This window comes from Herpailurus yagouaroundi, unplaced genomic scaffold, assembly GCF_014898765.1.
Source record: "Herpailurus yagouaroundi ecotype Mexico unplaced genomic scaffold, PumYag 77, whole genome shotgun sequence".
In the NCBI taxonomy this organism is placed as follows: domain Eukaryota; kingdom Metazoa; phylum Chordata; class Mammalia; order Carnivora; family Felidae; genus Herpailurus; species Herpailurus yagouaroundi.
The window spans coordinates 36,288,943-36,308,425 of NW_024412388.1; the positions used below are offsets into that span (position 1 = coordinate 36,288,943).

At 39.6% G+C, this 19,483-nt stretch overlaps 3 protein-coding genes across 11 annotated transcripts in view; 1 reads left to right on the forward strand and 2 right to left on the reverse strand.

Moving 5' to 3' along the window:
• The window catches only part of GPBP1L1 (GC-rich promoter binding protein 1 like 1), a 67,624-nt gene extending 61,379 nt beyond the window's left edge, over window positions 1-6,245 (reverse strand). For 2 of the 4 annotated variants that reach the window (XM_040470069.1, XM_040470074.1), the window contains exon 1: window positions 5,526-5,665. The gene's annotated coding sequence lies outside the window, so the exon portion shown is untranslated. Of the gene's footprint in view, window positions 1-4,689; window positions 4,709-5,525; window positions 5,666-6,160 lie in introns of those variants that run through there. The other 2 variants (XM_040470071.1, XM_040470070.1) reach the window with 2 other exon arrangements.
• A 783-nt stretch (window positions 6,246-7,028) lies between these two features.
• On the forward strand, window positions 7,029-12,084 carry TMEM69 (transmembrane protein 69). 2 transcript variants are annotated; one of them, XM_040470075.1, is made up of 3 exons: window positions 7,029-7,620; window positions 9,338-9,477; window positions 10,608-12,084. In XM_040470075.1, the coding sequence occupies exons 2-3, from the start codon at window positions 9,436-9,438 to the stop codon at window positions 11,316-11,318; spliced, it is 753 nt and encodes a 250-aa protein (XP_040326009.1). In that variant the 5' UTR covers window positions 7,029-7,620; window positions 9,338-9,435; the 3' UTR covers window positions 11,319-12,084. The 2 variants fall into 2 exon arrangements, with proteins under 2 accessions (XP_040326009.1, XP_040326010.1); XM_040470076.1 differs by having other exon boundaries at window positions 9,341-9,477.
• A 1,965-nt stretch (window positions 12,085-14,049) lies between these two features.
• The window catches only part of IPP (intracisternal A particle-promoted polypeptide), a 42,910-nt gene continuing 37,476 nt past the window's right edge, over window positions 14,050-19,483 (reverse strand). For all 5 annotated transcript variants that reach the window (XM_040470064.1, XM_040470068.1, XM_040470065.1 and 2 more), the window contains one exon: window positions 14,050-16,049. In XM_040470064.1, coding sequence (XP_040325998.1) covers window positions 15,825-16,049 — 225 coding nt within the window. In that variant the 3' untranslated portion in view covers window positions 14,050-15,824. The remainder of the gene's footprint in view (window positions 16,050-19,483) is intronic.

Consider the following 19,483-nt stretch of genomic DNA (forward strand, 5'->3'; position numbering starts at 1 on the left):
AAAAAAAAAAAAAAAAAAAAAAAAAAAAAAAAAAAAAAAAAAAAAAGAATATGCCTGGATGTTTTCCCTAGGGGTGTGGGGAAAGAAGTGCCTGGCCTATAGTGAGCATTCAATAGGTGCTAAGAATAAAATGCTTAAGGGGGTTGGGAGTGGGGCATAAGCAAGAGGAGAAAAATTTTCAAACCAAATACACTGAGAAAACTACTCACTAGTAACCAAAACTAGAAAACAAAACCACTGCAAACCCAGCACACTCAGCTCAATTTTACAACACCATAAATACATACTATGAAGAAAAAAAGGACAGGAAAAAAAAACTGCTTGGAAAATTAAAAATTAATTTAATTAATTTAATTAATTAAAAATTAAAATTAAGTTGGCAAATGAAACACTCCATTTTATATGCATATCAAAGGAGGACAAATAACTCAATTACTCTATGCTGCTCAATAGACAAATTTTAAGAAAATTATATGAGAACCACTGAACAAACCAGAAAAAAATAATCCCCAAATGCACAGAATCACCTATGAAGTTAGTCTTCTCTTTATTCCCAATGCATCAAAACTCAATCTAAGCTTCAATACCCAACTACCAATTCATAAGAAATTAGAAAAATCTCAAATGTGGCAAACTGTGCCAAATAATCTGACTTCAACAAAGTGCAAGGGGGGGGGGGGAACACAGAAGAAACATAAAAATTAAGAAGCTTGAAAGAATGTCAATTATAGTATGTGGGAACTAGATTCTGATTCAGATAAACTAGAAAAGTTAACAGAAAAATAATACCTAATAAAGAAAAAAAGAAGAACCTCCGCATGCAACATTCTGTTCAGATTTCACTAAATTTCATTTGATTGGTAAAAGGACATTCATTAAAGACAATTTCATACAGTTTATATAACAATTATGAAATATTGTTATATATATACATATATAAATACATACATATATTTTTTTTGTTTTTTAACATTTATTTATTCTGAAAGAGAGAGAGACAGAACGCTCAATCGCAAGTGGGGTAGGGGCAGAGAAAGAGGAGAAAGAATCCCAAACAGGCCCCACACTATCAGCGCAGAGCCCGGTGTGGAGTGTGAACTCACAGAGATCCTGACCTGAGTCGAAGTCAGATTCTTAACTGACTGAGCCACCCAAGCGCCCCATGAAGTGCACTGTTTTTAAGAACTCTACAAATATTATTTACCACAATAATTCTACGAGAAATTACTATTATCCCCATTTAACAGAGGAAGGAAAAGGCACAGAAGAAATTTCACTTTAAACTCTCCAAGGTCACAAAGCTGTAAGTGGCAATGCTGAGATTCAAACCTGGCTGTATAACTGGTGCCCTTAATTACCACACCATGTCATCTTTGCATCAGATGTGGTGGAAACTGAGCTTCAGAATCAGAGAAAGGCGCCTGAATCCAGATCTCTCATTATGTTATGTAAATTACGTAATTTCTTGGACCCTCTGTACACTCACTTGTAGAAGGGATAAGATTATTTATTAAAAAGTATTTTGAGGAATTATATACATTGGGTTATATACTAGACTCTATTATAACCCATAGCTTATGAAGCCCAAAATAAACTACCCTTCCCACCATATCTCGTAAGACTAATTAAAAAGTAGAGCTAATAATTCATAAACACATAGCAGGAACACTGGAATACCTCTACCTTTTAATTAGCCAAAGAGCCCTCAAAACAACTTTTCAACATACTTCAAAGATAGCAATCATTCAGAAAAGAATTTTTTATATAACAAAATTTAAACTTACAATCAGCAGAAATAAGAGTTTGAAATCTAAAGTATAGCCAAACTTAAATGAATTTGATTTTTCTGAAAACAAAATGTATTCCGCACAAATAGACCTAATGCTCAGAAAAGTGTACCAAAACTTTGTTCATGCTGGTGATTCTAGCCTGACATCTGGTTAACATAAGGCAAAGCAGTTTTATCATAGAAAAGGAAGGTAAACATAGTAAGTATGTTAAAAGTCAACTCCTTTAAGAAAGACAGCTTTCTATGTTGTTATCCTATGAACATTTTCCACTTAATGTGTTAAACTACTAAGTTCTTTGGTGGCAAGACATTTTATGGTCATTTAGGAATTTCTAAACACCTTAGAACACCCAAACTGGCACCACAGTATAGCCTCTATCATTTCTTGAAATGAAAAAAAAAAAATAATAATAATAAAGGCTGATTGTTTGCTTTAGTAAAGGAAAATAACTATTTGATTCCTTTAAATACTTGCCCGGGATTTTGCAATCATCTATAAAAATTCGAGTCACATAACATTAGCAATATTTTACCTTCTTAGTTAAAATTACCTGTGGACAAAAGTTCAGCCATTCTTAACTATTTTTTTTAGAATTTTTTTTAATGTTTATTTATCTTTGACAGAGAGAGAGAGAGAGAGAGAGAGACAGAGCATGAGCGGGGGAGGGGCAAAGAGAGAGGGAGACACAGAATCTGAAGCAGGCTCCAAGCTCTGAGCTGTCAGCACAGAGCCTGACACGAGGCTTGAACTCACAGACTACAAGATCATGACCTGAGCCGAAGTCGGACGCTCAACCGACTGAGCCACCCAGATGCTCCAACTATTTTTTTTTTACTTAACTAGTTTGTTGTAGCCAGTTTTGTTTTGGGCACACTACAATTGGAAATAAAAATCAGAGTCTGATTTAGAAATGACTTGGACAGCTAGATCTCAACACACCAAATATTAAATTCCAGTCACATATGGCCAGTCCACGGCAACTACAGTCACATATGAAGTAACATATTATCTATACTGTACCTCGATTTTTCCACCCATCTATTTGGGAAACCATAAATAACCCACTACAAAATTTACCTTTTCCATGAAGTTTTTTTTTAGTTGAGATCCTTTAAAATTTTTGTGCCTGTCAACTTTCTAATAGTCTCATTTTCACCAGTAAAGACAGCATTCATAATGGTGAAGCACAATGACTTAGAAACAGATTGCCTAGTTATCACTGTTACTAAGTACATACAATTTAACCATAAAACAAAGATATGCAATCTGCTAAAGTATGATTCAGAATTGTGTACTGTATCTATAACAGAATTTAAAAATGAATTATAAGCAGGGGGCGCCTGGGTGGCTCAGTCGGTTGAGGGTCCGACTCTTGATTTCACCTCAGATTATGATCTCCCAGTTGGTGGGATCAGCAGAGTCTGGCTCTGCAATGGCAGCTGGGAGCCTGGTTGGGATTCTCTCTCTCCTCTCTTTCTGCCCCTCCTCCAGCAAGTGCATGCTCTCTTTCTCAAAAAAAAAAAAATTAAACATTTTAAAAATAAGTAGATAGGAATTATAAGCAGAAATGTGTCCCAGATTTCTTATCATTCCAAACTTATTAAAATGGTTGCATGTGCCCCCCTCAGCCAAGCTTTTAAACAGCCACTGATGAGAAAACCCATGGATTCCATTTATTAAAAATAAAAAGGCTTAGGGGCACCTGGGTGCCTCCGTCGGTTAAACGCTGACTTCAGCTGAGGTCATGATCTCACAGTTCGTGAGTTCAAGCCCCACGTTGGGCTCTGTGCTGACAGCTCAGAGCCTGAAGCCTGCTTCAGATTCCGTGTCTCCCTCTCTCTGCTCCTTCCCCACTTGTGCTGTCTCGGTCTCTCAAAAATATATAAACATTAAAAAATAAAAAGGCTTCCTAACATCCCCCCTTATTTCAAGATCTCTGATAAGATACTATATACAGAATCAATTGAAAAATATTTATATCAACATGTACAAACCATTTTGAGCATCTAAGTTTATGGGTTCAGTAGGCAAATGGCCAAACACAAAGCAGTTGACTTGTAATTTCTATAGAGCACTGCAAATGTTTTTCTTGTAAAATCACCAAAATAATTTAAAAACAAAAAAAGATCCTAGGAGCACTGACAAAACACATTCTTTTGTGTTAAAAGAATGCAGTATGTTAAATTGAAACTGACTCCTTAAGGAAGATGACAGCTTATTTTATTGTTAATTCCCAAGTTCTCATTCACGATTAGCATTTTTATTATTTTATCTTTTAAGCAAATTGCAACCTGAAACTCAAGCACCTTCCCAAACACTGAAGTTATCTGTTTTTGATTTCCAGTCTATGCCTTTTTGTTTTCAGTTAAACTGGATCTGATGGCTTAAAAAGGGGGGGGGGGGGGGGCGAGGGGCAAACAAAAAGGCAGCCTTTTGTTTGAAAGGGCACAACAATCAGCCACTCCACATCTAAAGTTCGTTTTCACTGGTTGTCTCAGAGTTGCAATCAAGGTCCCAAACTTAAGAGCACTCTGATTTCAAGTATTACACAGAAAAGACCAGAAAACTCCAGAAGTCCGTCAAATTATCAATCTGAGTCTTCTGAAGACTACCAATCACTTTAGTTTTGGACTGGATTTACTCAGGAATGTGTGAGTTCTGTTACTAAAACATGACCCACACCATTAGCTGGTTTTTTTTTCCTGGTAAGCAATAAATATCAAAGTTAAGAATAAGTATTTCAACAAATATGACAAACCAACCTCAGAGCACAAAGTTGGCTGATAAAATTACCATCATAGCACAATTTCAAAACTATAAGCAACCACACACACACACACACACACCCGCACCCACTCTTACGTAAACTTTTGGAGTAAGCAAACTTCTTTAGCCTCACCTTTCTTTTCACCTAGCAAGGACTCTTCAAGACACCAATTGCAAGAAGACCAAAATATCAAAAGATTCAGCTGCTGCCCTCGTAGAAGAAACAACCAAAAATTAAGACATGGTAATGTATTTAAGTTACTGAAGCTTAGGGCACTTCCCAAGCTACAGCCATTTTAGATTCAGCCTTTCTTTTGAATTGCATGGGGATGGAGAGAGGTAGATTTAAAACAGTAAAAAAAATCCTCGTTAAAACTCTTCAACATCGACCAGCTTTTTTTCAGAGGAGGAGGCGATCCGTAGGTGTTGGATATCGACTTAAATCTAAATCAAAGAAAATACCTCGCTACCACGGAGAACCGAAACGCTGGTGGTTAAAGCTCTTCTTTTCCCCTCAGAGGTCCCACATTTGACTTACATTATTTTTTCCTCCTTAGGTTTTCCTTCACTGGAAAACAAAAGCCCTTGGTTCTAATTTAAGAAGGGGAGAAAAAGAAACCCGTAAACCAAGCCACTCAACCACCAACAAGCCGGAACGCCTGGAGAGGAGCCAGAGAGCCGCAGGTGAGCGTTCCGACCCGAAGACCAAAGTTGAAGTAGAAGCGCTCGGGCAAAGCCGCTGCAACACTCGACTGCAAAGCTCCTCGCGCGGGGGAAGTGCCCCGTCCGAACCACAGGACCGCGGGCCCTTCGGGTCCTCTCCCCCTCCCGGGGCCGACCTATACCAACCACCTGTGAGAGAGCCTCCTTCAACTAGTTTCAACAGCCGGTTGGTCATGCACCGGGCGGAGCCCCGAGCCGGGACGACTCAAGACCCCCTACCGCCCGTTTCCCGGAACCCCTACTCACCCGGCAGTAGCGGGGCTACAGATAGGGAGCATACGCGGCGTCTGAGGGCGCGTCCCCAGCTTCCTGATCCCGCAAAGGTGGAGAGCCCACAACCATAACAAAGCTCTTCCCAAAATGGCTGCCCGGCCCACACGGCCCAGGAGGGGCAAGAGGGGGAGGAGCGACGGCCAGCCGGGCCCTCCCCCCTCCGACCACGCCTCGCACACGCCCACCCGCTCGCACCTCCCACAGGAGCGCAAGCGCAGGAGCCCTGTTCCGGTGACCCTGCCGGCGCCCCACGCAGCCAACGTTCCGCCGCGTGAACGGCAGTTATTCCGTGCGTGGTCCCCAACCCCCCCTTACGGCCGCTGGAGACAGTGCCCCCACCCGTCTGCCGACTTGAATTCTCTGCCCTTCCTCGCGCCGCTTGAGAGGGAGAGACCAGCCGAGTTTGGTATCCCTCCTCTTATCCCCCGGCCCAACTCCAGGGCCTGGATGCGTGTGAATGAGTGGGTGGGTGTGTATGTGTGTACTGTTTTTCCCCGCCCCTTCGTCCTCCCGTACCCCACTTCTGAGCATGCTCGCGTCCCCAAACTACCCGTACAAGTACTAGCAAACCGGCTTCGTAGGATCCCGTGTTTTCCGACCCTTCCCACCTTCCACTCTTTCCAGTGCGCGCGTCGTTAAGACTTCAGCCCCCAGCGGGCCACACCGCCCGGCTCTTGAGGCCTGCGCGGCTGGTCCCGACGCGCTATACCCGCTGGGAGTGGTAGTTCCGCCCGATGGCTGGCGTCACGGCCTTGGCCCAGCGCAGGGCGTATTTCTGTCCGGAGCCTGCTCCTATGCCTGGGTGGAGAAGTTGTTTCTCCGACCCAAAGCCTCATTGGATATCGCACTACTGGAAGGGGCGGCGCTGCCATGACAGAAGGAAATAAAAGTGAAAGCCTATCGCGATTAGAAGCGGTTATTATTACGAAGAATTCGTAATGGGCCCACCCTGCACAGGACGCTAAGCTATATGGTGGCCAGCAGCCGGGAAGCTAGATTACCTAGAGTCCTGAGGCATTGGAGGAAGCGGCCAGCGTGGGCCCTTTCAGCTCTATTGTTTTCAGATGAACGCTCAAATTGCTCGGCGCTGTCTCCTTTGATAGACTGAAATGGAGGCCCAGTCTCCTTTGATAGACTGAAATGGAGGCCCAGAGAAGACACGAGACTGTCCAAGGTCACAGAGCTGATAAATAAAAATTAAAACAGAGGGTGACAAAGAATGATCTAACTTTTCAGATCAACTCAAACCAATGCTCTTATCACCATACCTTTCAGGGAAGCAAAAGTCCTGCCCCTTGTACTCTTTTTTAAAATAATTTTTAAAAATCTTTATTATTATTGAGAGACACACAGAGTGTGAGCAGGGGAGGGGCAGAGAGAAAGGGAGACAGAATCCGAAGCAAGTTCCAGGCTCCAAGCAAGCTGTCAGCACAGAGCCCGACGTGGGGCTCAAACTCACAAACCGGGAGATGTGACCTGAGCCGAAATCCCACACTTAACCAACTGAGCCACCCAGGCGCCCCCATACTCTTTATTTCTTAATACGTTTCCAGGTCCAAGCAACGAGAATGGAAGTAAAAACAGTTTCGTTTTTCTTAGTAGTTCAGGACCCTAATACATTGTAAGATGTGGCCCATCGATCCTAGAAACCCTGTTATGAGTTCCAGGGATGGCAAACAATTTGGCCAAGTCACACGACCTAGACTCCAAATCTCTCCTACCACGATCACTTGTCATTGTTTCAGTAGTTACACTCTACCTTCCCGAACTCGGAGGGGCAGATTCTGCTGGCTGGGAAACCTAAAAGAAAGACCATTCAGGCATCCTACAGACTTCAAAAGCCGGCTTCCAGAGTTAAGATTTAAAATAATAACCCAAGATGGAAAGCCTGGCATGGGAACCAGTTCAGCGCTGGTCAAGTTCCCACCCGGACTGTTCCCCAACCCTCCCCTTCTCAGGAAGTGGGGAGGGACTGTTACCACCCACGTGCCGGAAGTTGCCTTTTCCTGAATACCTGGCTATTCTGGCGGCTCAGCTTTATTTACATCTCCTGATTCCAAGGTGGCAAGTAAGTAGCAGGGCGGCTGCTACAGGGTGCAGATTGGGAATGGGGTCACCAAGGGTTGAGAGTAAATCAAAGCCGCGAGCACTGTGGGGCAGTTTCCCGAGGATCCTTTCGTCCAGACACTTCTCTCAAATGTTCACTCTGAGGCTTTGCAGTCTGCAAGTCTTCCCTCTGGGGCAGTGGAAATACCGTCCGTTTTCACCTAAATTGAGCGGATTAACCCTTGGTTCTTTGCCCTTCATTTCCTCACCAGTTGCCGTCCCCGGGGTTTAGGCCATCACTCTTTCCCTTTAACAACCAAGAGTTGGAAATCACATGGTCATAGTGCATAGGGAGTCCCGAAAGTGAAAAGAGCATTGAGATTTTAAGTGGGGGTGGTCCGGAAAGCTCTTAACGCAGATGATTTTGAGCAACAGTGAGTGTGGGCCCCGCAGATATATGTGTTTGAAGTCAGGAGTGGGTGTAAGTGCCATCTAAGATCTATTCGTAGGACCGGGATAACCTACCTCCCTCCGTCTTTATGTTATAGAATGAAAACATTGACTGGTATGTATACAGGATTTTTCTACCCAGCCTTAAGAGCTGTAACCTAGAAATTAGTTCATTAAAATGTTTACTTAGGTAGCACATGTGGTTTTTGGATCTTTTAGACACCCATTCTCCTGATTAAGAGTGAAACTCATGTAAGACAGATCTAGATTTATCTTCTCACTCAACCACTTACTGGCTGCTTATATTAGACAGGGTTTGTAACCATTTCCCCTTGTGTAAGGTGGGAATATAGTTAATACTTTTTGAGTGCTTACTTTATGTTAGGGACAGTTCTCAGTTCTTTACATGTATTAATTCTTTTAACTTTCAAAACGACCCTATGTAGTTCTTGTAATTATTTCAAAGATGAGTGAACTGCAACATAACAAGTTTAAATAACTTGTTCAAAGTCACATACTTGGTAAGTGGGGGAGCCATGATCCCAGCACAAATTGACTCCAAAATCTTCACTCTAATTTAACAGGCTATATGTGTTCTTTCAGCACTAAGTTGATAACGTTGTTGTATTAAATGGGTTAATGCATATAAAACACATAGTTACAGTGCTTGGTTCACAGCTAAATTGTATTGATTGCTACCATCATTTGGAACTGTAAATGCCTACCCAAAATAGGTAACTAAGGTGAAAAAAGAGAACAGAGAAGCTATAACTTTCCATTTTAATGAGAGAACTGCACTTCAAGGAGACAATTCATGCAAGGTCACAACAGCTGGGGAATTATAGAGGTGTTTGTAAGATACAAATCTTCTGTCGCTGTACATTACTTTTTCAGTTACACCAAACAGCAAAAGCTAGAAGAATGGTTCAGGGGTGCCTAGGTGGCTCAGTTGGTTAAGCATCCAGACTTCAGCTCAGGTCATGATCTCACAGTTCATTAGTTCAAGCCCCGGTGAGAGTGTAGAGCCTGCTTTGGATCCTCTGTCTCCCCCTCTCTCTGCCCCCACCTCACTTGCCCACTCGCATGTGCTCTTTCAAAAAGAAATAAACATTAATAAAAATAAAAAATAAAAGAATGGTTCAGAGATGAAAAGGATCTATCTACTTAATGTGTTACTGATTTTTTGAAGACGTTAATGATTGTTTTCAAAGTAAAATTCTTGAGTTACTACTTATAAAAAGATATGTATAAAATGAAGAAAATTAAGTGACATCTTGTTTTGTACACAGCAGCATACTTCTGATTCAGCCCCTCCACTTAGCTGTAAAAATGAATTAATCAGAACTGCCTGGCATCTTCCTGAGCAAGACTTTCAATTGGACCCAGCATGCTTCATTTCATCCAGAAGTTTTCTCAGGCATCTTCAAAGGTTGGTTTATTCGGCAAATTTTGTTGGCACTGTTTCGCTGAGGCAATAGCAGTGAAAAAAAAAAAAAGACAAAAATCTTTATCCTTATATATTTAGGTGATGCGGGAAAAGGTGGGTAAAAAATTATTTCATATATCAAGTGGTAAGTCCTCTGGAAAAATATAAAACAGGGAAGGCGAACAGGGAGTATCAACAATAAACTTAAGATTGTACTTAAAAATAGGTTGGAAGAGAGGGAATAGGCTGTGCAAGCAGCTCAGGGAAGAACATTCCAAACAAAAGGAAGAAAAAACTCCAGGATGGAATCATTCCTAGCATTTTGAGGAGTCACCAAGATTCTTAAATAGCTTTTTTTTCTTTCATTCAATGCTTTTTGAGTCACTGTTCATCTATTAGCTAGTTGAAGTCTGAAATCTGCTCACTAAAGCACAGAATCAGCAGGAAAGGTTTTTATTTTGGCTGTGACCATGAAAGGCACTGGGGAGTTTTTTTGTTTGTTTGAAGACAAAGGAAAAAATATGGTTCTGACTCTCAAGTATATGGAGACAAACACATAATTTACATTCACTGTGAGAATTATGATGGGAGTGTGCAGAAGATACTTACATAGTTATAGGAGCATTAATTCAGACTGGGGAATGCTTCATGCTGAATTTTGAAAGATGGGTTCCCTACAGAGAAAAGTAGGCAGAGACGTGTAGGAAGGAATGGAGCGATGGAAAGTATGGTTTCTATAAAGCTAAACTGGAAGGTAGATTGCTTTATCAATGTAAAATAGCATTCCCACAGTAATTAACACTGCTTCTTTTGCAAGTTATAAATAGAAGAGGCAGTTTAAAATGCCAGATCCTAAAGGTGTACTCTTTACCTGTTTGTCTTATCATGGGATAAGGTTAGTGGTAGGAAAAAAGACATCACTAGGTTTCTATTCAGTTTCTTTTGCATGTTTTATCACTATTTGCTAGCCTTAGCTAGCATTAACATCACCCTATAGTACAATCTTTTTGTAAGTTTGATGTACTAATAGAAAGGAGATGGTTTGTTTTTATATTGTTTCAGTTTGGGATTAACTAAGAAATTGCTATTATTTTAAAATTTGTTTTTGTCTACTGGTTCTGTTTTCTCTTTAGATGCTGAAGTACCCTTTCACATTCCGACTAGGAGCCAGCAGAATAGAAACACTTTCTCTCAAGACATGTCTCCAGCAAAACTTTTCCCCTTTGTTGCCAGGGCCTTGGTTTTTCTCATCATTTCCAGTGTATATGAACAAGACACAGTACTATCATACTTCCCCATGCAGCTTTAAGAAGCAGCAGAAGCAAGAAGTCCTTCCAACCAAGCCACCAGGCACCATAACTTTCCTGCTTGAAAGCCCAAAGCCACTGTTATACATAATTCTGGCAGGAGTAATCCCCTTTGTTGCTCCACCACTGGTCATGGTGATGGCAAAGACTTATATCCCCTTATTAGCTTTTACTCAGATGGCTTATGGAGCCAGTTTCCTATCTTTCTTGGGAGGGATCAAATGGGGTTTTGCTCTGCCAGAAGATAATACAGCCAAACCAGACTTCCTCAGTTTGGCTAGTAGTACGCCTCCTCTTCTGTTTTCATGGTTTGCCTTCCTTATTTCTGAAAGACTCAGTGAAGCTATAGTCACAGTAATAATAGGTTTGGGGATAGCATTACACATTGAACTTTTTCTCTTGCCACATTATCCCAACTGGTTCAAAGCCCTTAAGATAGTAGTCACTTTAGTGGCTTTGCTTTCATTTATAATCACTTTACTAGTTAAAGATATTTATCCAGAGAAAGGACTCAAGAAGCCTGGTCAAGTAGAATAAATATAAAAACTACTTTGTAGATAATGTTAGCATGTTGGCTACAAGCCTCATAAAGTTGTGTTTTGGCATCACCTTTTTCTTCTTCTCCTGTTTAGCTTTTGTTCCCCATCAGTGGTTATTTATTCACAGATTTTTTTTTTCATTTCTAGAAATCTTTATTTCCTAGGAATTACTTGATAAGAGTTTGAAAATCCCTAACAAGTCATTTTCACTTTAGGTTACATTTTTCAGTGTGTATGAATTATACATAACATTTTAATGTTTTACTTGTTTCGAAAAACGTAAAATGAAAAAAAATATATATAAAATGATAAAAATGAAAATCCTTTTTGCTAGAGCCTTATGATCATTGAAAAAAGACATGCATATTCTCCCATAAGAGGAAAACTCTGTATCCATGAGTGTTTGAAAATAATAGGTGGTTCCGTTGTGGGGTTGTCATTGCAATTGGCCCTGAGAATTGCATTTCCAAGCTCATTTTATCTGGTATAATCTAGTTATATGAGCTGAAAGGATCTGTGGCTCTAAAAGTCAGTAGGGAGCAGTATCATAAGGGGAAAGCCATATTCAAAGAAAAGCTGGACACATTTTCCAGTTTGTATCCAATTTTTATAGACACAACCCCATCTTCAAATATCATCAGCTGGTCAAAAAATTTTTTAAATAAAGTCACAAGTATGTATAAATTAGGAAAAGTAAAGCTGGAGCCATCTTGATGTTCTAACAAGCAGGGTGATCTAGTTTTACACAACTCAGAAGCTTTTTTAAAAACAGAAGCAACACCTTAGGTTCTAACTTGAAAACAGTCTCTTGAGATTGTTTTCTAAAAAAAGGAAAAACAATTTAATTGGCAGAAGACTATAAATCAGTAGGAGCACATGGGTGACTCTGTTGGTTAGGTGTCTGACTGAATCTCAGCTCAGGTCATGATCTCATGGTTTGTGAGTTTGAGCCCCACATCAAGCTCTGCTGGCAGTGCAGAGCCTGCAAGTGATTCTCCCTCTTTCTCTGCCTCTCCCCTGCTTGCTCACTCTCTCAAAATAAATCAATAAACTTAAAGAATATAAACCTGGTATATGTTATCTTTGGATAATGTATTCAAATATTAGTTAACTTGATTTTCATAAATTGTGTGTTGAAATCCTAGCCCCAATATCTCAGAATGTGACCTTATTTGGAGACAGGGTCTTTACAGAGGTAATAAGGCTAAAATGAGGGCATACGAGTATGCTGTAATGTAATATTACCAGCATTCTTTTTTTATTACCAGTATTCTAATAACAAGGGAAAACTTAGAGATAAACATGCATACAGGGAAAATTGCCATGTATACATGAAGGTGGCCATCTACATTCCAAGGATTCCTAGAATACATGCCTTCCTTTCAGCCCTCAGAAGGAACCAACTACCAACAAGTTGATTTTAGACTTCCAGCTTCCAAAACTATGAGACAATAAATTTTATTGTTTAAACTTCTGTGGTACTTTGTTACACCAGCCGTAGCAAACAAATATAATACCACAGAGCTAGACCTTGTTCTGATCAGTGAGAAGCTTACCAATAAAACCACCACACAATCCTTCTTTATTAATGCAGAGAATATGTTACCTACAGTCTGACACTAAAGAAAAGAAACCTTACACTTTAGAAGCTCTTTCTCAGATTCTACTCAGTGTTTTGGTGAGGAAACTGCTTCTAAATTACATGAGGACTGCACAAATTAAAACTTCTCTGATCTCAAATTCATCATCTTTCAGAATAGGGGCAAGTCACTTAAGCTAGTTGCCCAATTTCAATAAACGAGGCAGGCAAATGCACTTTCCAAGTGAATTACAGTGTATGATTCTTTAAGAAAACTGATTCTAGGGGCACCTGGGTGGCTCATCAGTTAAGTGTCAGACTTCAGCTCAGGTCATGATGCACAGTTTATGAGTTCGAGCCCTGCTTTGGATTCTGTGTCTCCCTCTCTCTCTGCCCCTCCCCCACTCATGTGCTCTTGAGCTCGCTCGCTCTAAAATATTAAAAAAAAATTTTTTTAGGGGCGCCTGGGTGGCGCAGTCGGTTAAGCGTCCGACTTCAGCCAGGTCACGATCTCGTGGTCTGTGAGTTCGAGCCCCGCGTCAGGCCCTGGGCTGATGGCTCAGAGCCTGGAGCCTGTTTCCGATTCTGTGTCTCCCTCTCTCTCTGCCCCTCCCCCGTTCATGCTCTGTCTCGCTCTGTCCCAAAAATAAATAAACGTTGAAAAAAAAAAATTAAAAAAAAAATTTTTTTTTAACTGATTTTAAAGTATATCCAACTTTACATTGCACAGGACGTCTTGAAGTATATTAGATTGTCAAATATTAAAAAAAATTTTTTTTTTAAGTTTATTTATTTTGAGAGAGACAGAGAGAGAGAGCAAGCGGGGTAGGGGCATAGAGAGAAAGAATTCCAAGCAAGCTCTGCACTGTCAGAGCAGAGCCCGATGCAGGGCTTAAATTCATGAACCATGAGATCATGACCTGAGTTGAAGTCGGACACTCAACCAACTGAGCCACCTAGGTGCTCCAAGATTGTCAAATATTTTGAAGGAAGATCACATTAACAGCTGCTCAGAAAACAGATTTAAATGTAAGAACTAAATGTGCAAGTCCCTAAAGGTAAAACAAAACACTAAAAAACTTGGTCAATCCTATTAGTTTGGTGGTGATCCAGGAACACCACTAATAAACTAAGTTTTAAGTGATACAAGGAAAGCAAAAATCAACATACTTTATTAGTACATTATTTTTAAAACAGTGTCATTACCCAAAAAATAATAAGCATTTTTACAATTATCTATTTACAGAGATTGTCTGGACCTGTTAAGCCCAAACATGGATTGTCTTGACAGGTTTCTGCCACCACAATACAAAATGCCTCCCTCACGGTGCCATTTTAGTTTGGCACCAGGCAATAATGAGAACTAAATTACAGTAGTATTTTTTAAATCTCTTTTGAACCAGAATGCAGATTTTCTATAACTAGAAATATTAAAGGCAGATAAATTAGAGCTTCAATAATTTACAAATGATCTTGATACTTCATTCCTTGACATTTTATAGATCTCAGCCAAGCATCTATGACACTTCAGACTTTCAGGATACCCCAAAGAAAGGGACACAGAGCTTTGTGTCAGCACTACTTGGGCTTTTCTTAATACATGCACATGGTTAAGTTTTGGAAGAAAGTATCCTTGTGGGCCAATCCAAATATTTTGGATATGAGTGCTGAGTCTTTAATGCTTACCAAAGATTGTGTATCTAAATAAGCTGCTGATCCCTGTTAACAATACCCTGAAGAACTTTAGTAAAGAAAAAGGGAAATCAGGGATATACAAATCAAATCCTGGAATCACTAGGTAAACGTAAATGTATGCAAGACCTTTAATATGTATGGTTCCAAACGACTAGTGGAAATAAATAAAATAATGATCATGTACACAAAGAATGTTCCTCAGAACTGGACAGAAAACATTCTTTAGAATGTTTCTCAGGTGAAAAATGAAAAGTTCTGAGAAGCAGTTTTGGATCAGAGTCCTTTAACTTAACAATGTCTATAAAAGCTTCATAGGTACCTACAATTCCACTTTTTCCAAGCCAGGCAGTAGGCTTTGTACTAAGTTCATACTTAGGCTTGCTCAAGTACAAGTAAGCTTTACGAAGGTTGATGGTGTAATAAAATTCCCTCTTCCCAAAGCCAAACTAAGAACTGTTTAGAAAATAGGTGTTAACCTCCCACTAGGCTCTGTTACCCATTATATTATCCAATTGCACTAATGGACTATCACTAAGAACCTCCTAGTAATTCCTCACTTGCATTTTCAGCATTAAGACAAAAAATGTAAGTGAACAAAAGCTTTTTTAACCCTGTGAACAATAGGCAAAAATGTATCAATCTATATAAACATCTATACAGATAGCTAGATATTTCCCACATGTCCCTCCCAGTGTATCTGCTGCTAATAAAAAGTCTGGGGCTCTTGAAAACTCCTGGCATCAAATGAAAGTAGGGAGTTGTTTCATTGGCTTTTCTCTGTAGGTTCAACTATGGCCATGGAAAATTGTGCTATAGACTGAATCATGAATGTACAGACATCTTTAAACTGTCTCACTAAAATTCTTATATCACATAAGGGTCATGTTACAGCTTGGCTTGCCCCGGAGAAACAGCTAAAGGGGCTATTAGCCAAGAAGCTTCTAGCAAATCATTTTTACAATTAGGACTCTTCCCTTAGGGGAAAATTCTAGAGCAAAAACAGCATTGCTATTGGTAAGCTTAACAAATTTGTGTGAGTTCTTTATTAATTTAGGATATGTTCCATATCTCCTCTCACTCAAATTCTTAGAAAAATCATTCTTTAGTCATCTAACCTATCAAATACATGGAAAACTCAACAGAATCAGAGGGTCCTATCACCAAATACATATGTGATTTGCAAACATTTTATTTTCAAAATGTTTCTTGTGCTCCCTTATGCTTTATATTTCATAGTACAGCAACACCACCTTCACAACGACTGGTGATCATGTTACCGATTTCTGTCCATGTATCTGAATGAGGGTTATAAACTTCAACAGAGTCCAAGGTACCTGGGGCCAAGAAATCATGGCTGGAAGATCGACCTCCAGAAACATACAGAAGCCCATTAACTGCCACAACACACATGCCTGCTCTAGGCACTTTCATCGAAGCAACTTCAACCCACTTTTCCTGGTTAAGAGGAAATAAAAAAAGAGCAGAAATCATAAAATGGTAACAGAGAAAACTGTTGAGAAATCAGATACTCTAGTTCTTTTTACATGTTTAAATTTCAAACTCACAATCCAGTCATATAAACATTTTCAAATGAACTTTTGAGTAGGCATAGACAAAAGTAACGAGTTTAGAGGAAAACAACTGAAAAACATGTTTGATTAATTATAAATCATGATCAGGAGACAATCTAGAAATCCCTTATAGGCATGCGTTCTATAAAACTAGTTCTATTGAATATAAGTAGGTAATGCACACACACACACACACACACACACACACACACACACCACAAACCCACAAAGCTCCAAGAAGAAAAAAGCTGCTCTATACAGAAGGACTTTAATATGCTAATGACCTTTATTAATCTCCAAGATAATGATATTGTTATCAACACTTGCCCAGTTATTAACCACGGAATCCTTTTTTTCAAAGATCATCTAGTGGAGTTAATGATTTGCAAAATGTATTTTCAGAAAAAGTGTAGATCGGGGGTCAGAAACTATAGCCTATTTTGGTGAGAATGATTTTTCCAGATTAAAAGATTATTTTAAAATATAAGAATATTTCAAATGGTGTTGGGAAAAACAGGACTATATGCCAAAGAATAAAACTGGACCACCTTCTGACACCATACACAAAAATAAGCTCAAAATGGATCAAGGACCTAACTGTGAGACCTGAAACCATAAAAATCCTACAAGACAGCACACACAGCAATTTCTCTGATATCAGCTGTAGCAACACTTTTCTAGCTAGGTCTCCTGAGGAAAGACAAAAATAAATAAAAGTAAATATAAACTGTTGGGACTACATCAAAATAAAATGCTGTTTTCTGCACAGTGAAGAAAACAATCAACAAAACAAGAAAACAACCTACTGAATGGGAGAAGATATTTGCAAATGACATATCTGATAAAGGGTTAATATCCAAAATATATAAAGTGCTGTTACAACTCAATACTATAATAATAATCATCATCATCCAATTAAAAAATGGACAAAAGACATGAACAGACATTTCGCCAAAGAAGACATCCAGATGGCCCACAGACATGTGAGAAGATGCTCAACATCACTCATCATCAGGGAAATGCCAATCAAAACTACAATGAGAGGGGCGCCTGGGTGGCGCAGTCGGTTAAGCGTCCGACTTCAGCCAGGTTACGATCTCACTCTCGCGGTCCGTGAGTTTGAGCCCCGCGTCGGGCTCTGGGCTGATGGCTCAGAGCCTGGAGCCTGTTTCCGATTCTGTGTCTTCCTCTCTCTCTGCCCCTCCCCCGTTCATGCTCTGTCTCTCTCTGTCCCAAAAATAAATAAACGTTGAAAAAAAAAAAAAATAAAACTACAATGAGATACCACCTCACCCCTGTCAGAATGGCTAAAATCAAAATACAAGATGGGGCACCTGACTGGTTCAGTTGGTTGGGCATGTGACTCGATCTTGGGGTCATGACTTTGAGCCCCATGTTGGGCATAGAGATTACTTTAAAAAAAATAGGAATAAAAATATAACACAGGAAACAAAGTGTTAGTAAGGATGTGGAAAAAAAGGAACCCTTGTGCACTGCTGGTGGGAATGCAAACTGGTACAGCCACTGGAGAAAACAGTATAGAGGTTCCTCAAAAAGTTAAAAACTACTGCCTACAATCCAGTAATGGCACTACTGGGTATTTACCTAAAAAGTACAAAAACACTAATTCAAAGGGACACATGCACCCCTATGTTTATTGCAGCATTATTTAATAGCCAAATTACAGAAGCAGCCTCAGTGTTCATCAGTAGAGGAATGGATAAAGAATAGTATATGAATACAGTGGAATATTATTCACCCATAAAAAAGAATGAAATCTCCCCTACAAAAATGGCTCTTGACAAGAATAAGGGAACCACGGGGCTCATCCCACAATGTCGATGTTTCATTTTCATCAGTGTATTAGAACTATAGTTTGCTTTTTATCCTGAGTAACCTCAAAATAAACTCTGTAGGACCAGACACATGTTATACATTATCTTTAAGATTTGGATCTATAATGTAGGTCTTTAGTAGACAGAAAATAACAGTAACATTTTAGATTTATGCACGAAAAACCAAGGTAACTGACTACTGATAAACACTTATTTTGGAACAAAAATCTATTCATTTCCAGCCATATAGAAAAAAATAGCAACAGAAAGTGCTCTCAGAAAGTTCATTTTCTAGATTCCCAAATAAGATCACACAGAAGGTCAAAGGAATTTGAACTATCACCAAAGTCTGAAATTTATTAGAAATAAGAATCAAAATCATGCTTTACAATAAGACAATTCTATTCTTGCCACTTCTATTCAACATTGTACTAGAGGTTTTAACCAAGGCAATTAGGAGAGAAAATGAAATAAAAGGCATTGAGAGTGGAAAGGATAAAGTAAAGCGATCTCTATTTATAGAAGACACAATCTTGTATTTGGAAAATCTTAAGAAATCCATAAAAAAGGGGAGCCTGGGTGGCTCAGTCAGTTAAGCGTCCAACTTCAGCTCAGGTCATGATCTCACAGCTTGTGAGTTTGAGCCCCACATCAGGCTCTGTGCTGACAGCTCAGAGCCTGGAGCCTGCTTTGGATTTTGTGTCTTCCTCTCTCTCTGCCCCTCCGCCACTCACACTCTGTCTCTCTCTCTCTCTCTCTCAAAAATAAATAACATTAAAAAATTTTTTTTAATAAAAAAAATCCACAAAAAAACTATCAGAGTACAAGTGCTACAAGGTTTCAGGATATAAGATCAACAGACAAAAATCAATTGAATTTCTATACACTAGCAATGAAAAATCTGAACATGAAATTAAGAAAACATTAAAGGAATAAAATACTTAGGAATAAATTTTAAAAACAGAGTTCAAGGAACTGAAAATTATAAAACATTGTTTAAAGAAACTGAAGACGACTAAACAAACAGAAAAACATTCCATGTTGAAGATGAAAAGTCCTAATATTGTTGGGGCACCTGGGTGGCTCAGTCGGTTGAGTGTCCGACTTTGGCTCAGGTCATGGTCTCGCAGTTCATGAGTTCGAGCCCTGCTTTGGGCTCTGTGCTGACAGCTCGGAGTCCGGAGCCTGCTTTGAATTCTGTGTCTCCCTCTCTCTCTGCCCCTCCTCCTCTCTCTCTCTCTCTCTCGCTCTCTCTCTCTCTCTCTCTCTCTCTCAAAAATAAATAAACATTAAAAACATTTTTTAAAAAGGTCCTAATATTGTTAAGATAGCAACACTCCCCATATTGATCTCTAATTCAATGTAATCCGTATCAAAATCCAGCTAGCTTCTTGATAAAAACCGACAAGCTGATGGGGCACCTGATTGGCTCAGCTGGAAGAACATGCGACTCTTGATCTTGAGTTTCTGAGTTTGAGCCCCA

Coding starts and splice junctions, on each gene's coding strand:
- TMEM69 (XM_040470075.1), top strand. CDS start 9,436: ATGCTTCATTTCATCCAGAAGTTTTCTCAGGCATCTTCAAAG. Junction 9,478..10,607: donor TTTCTCAGGCATCTTCAAAG/GTTGGTTTATTC, acceptor TTTTCTCTTTAG/ATGCTGAAGTACCCTTTCAC.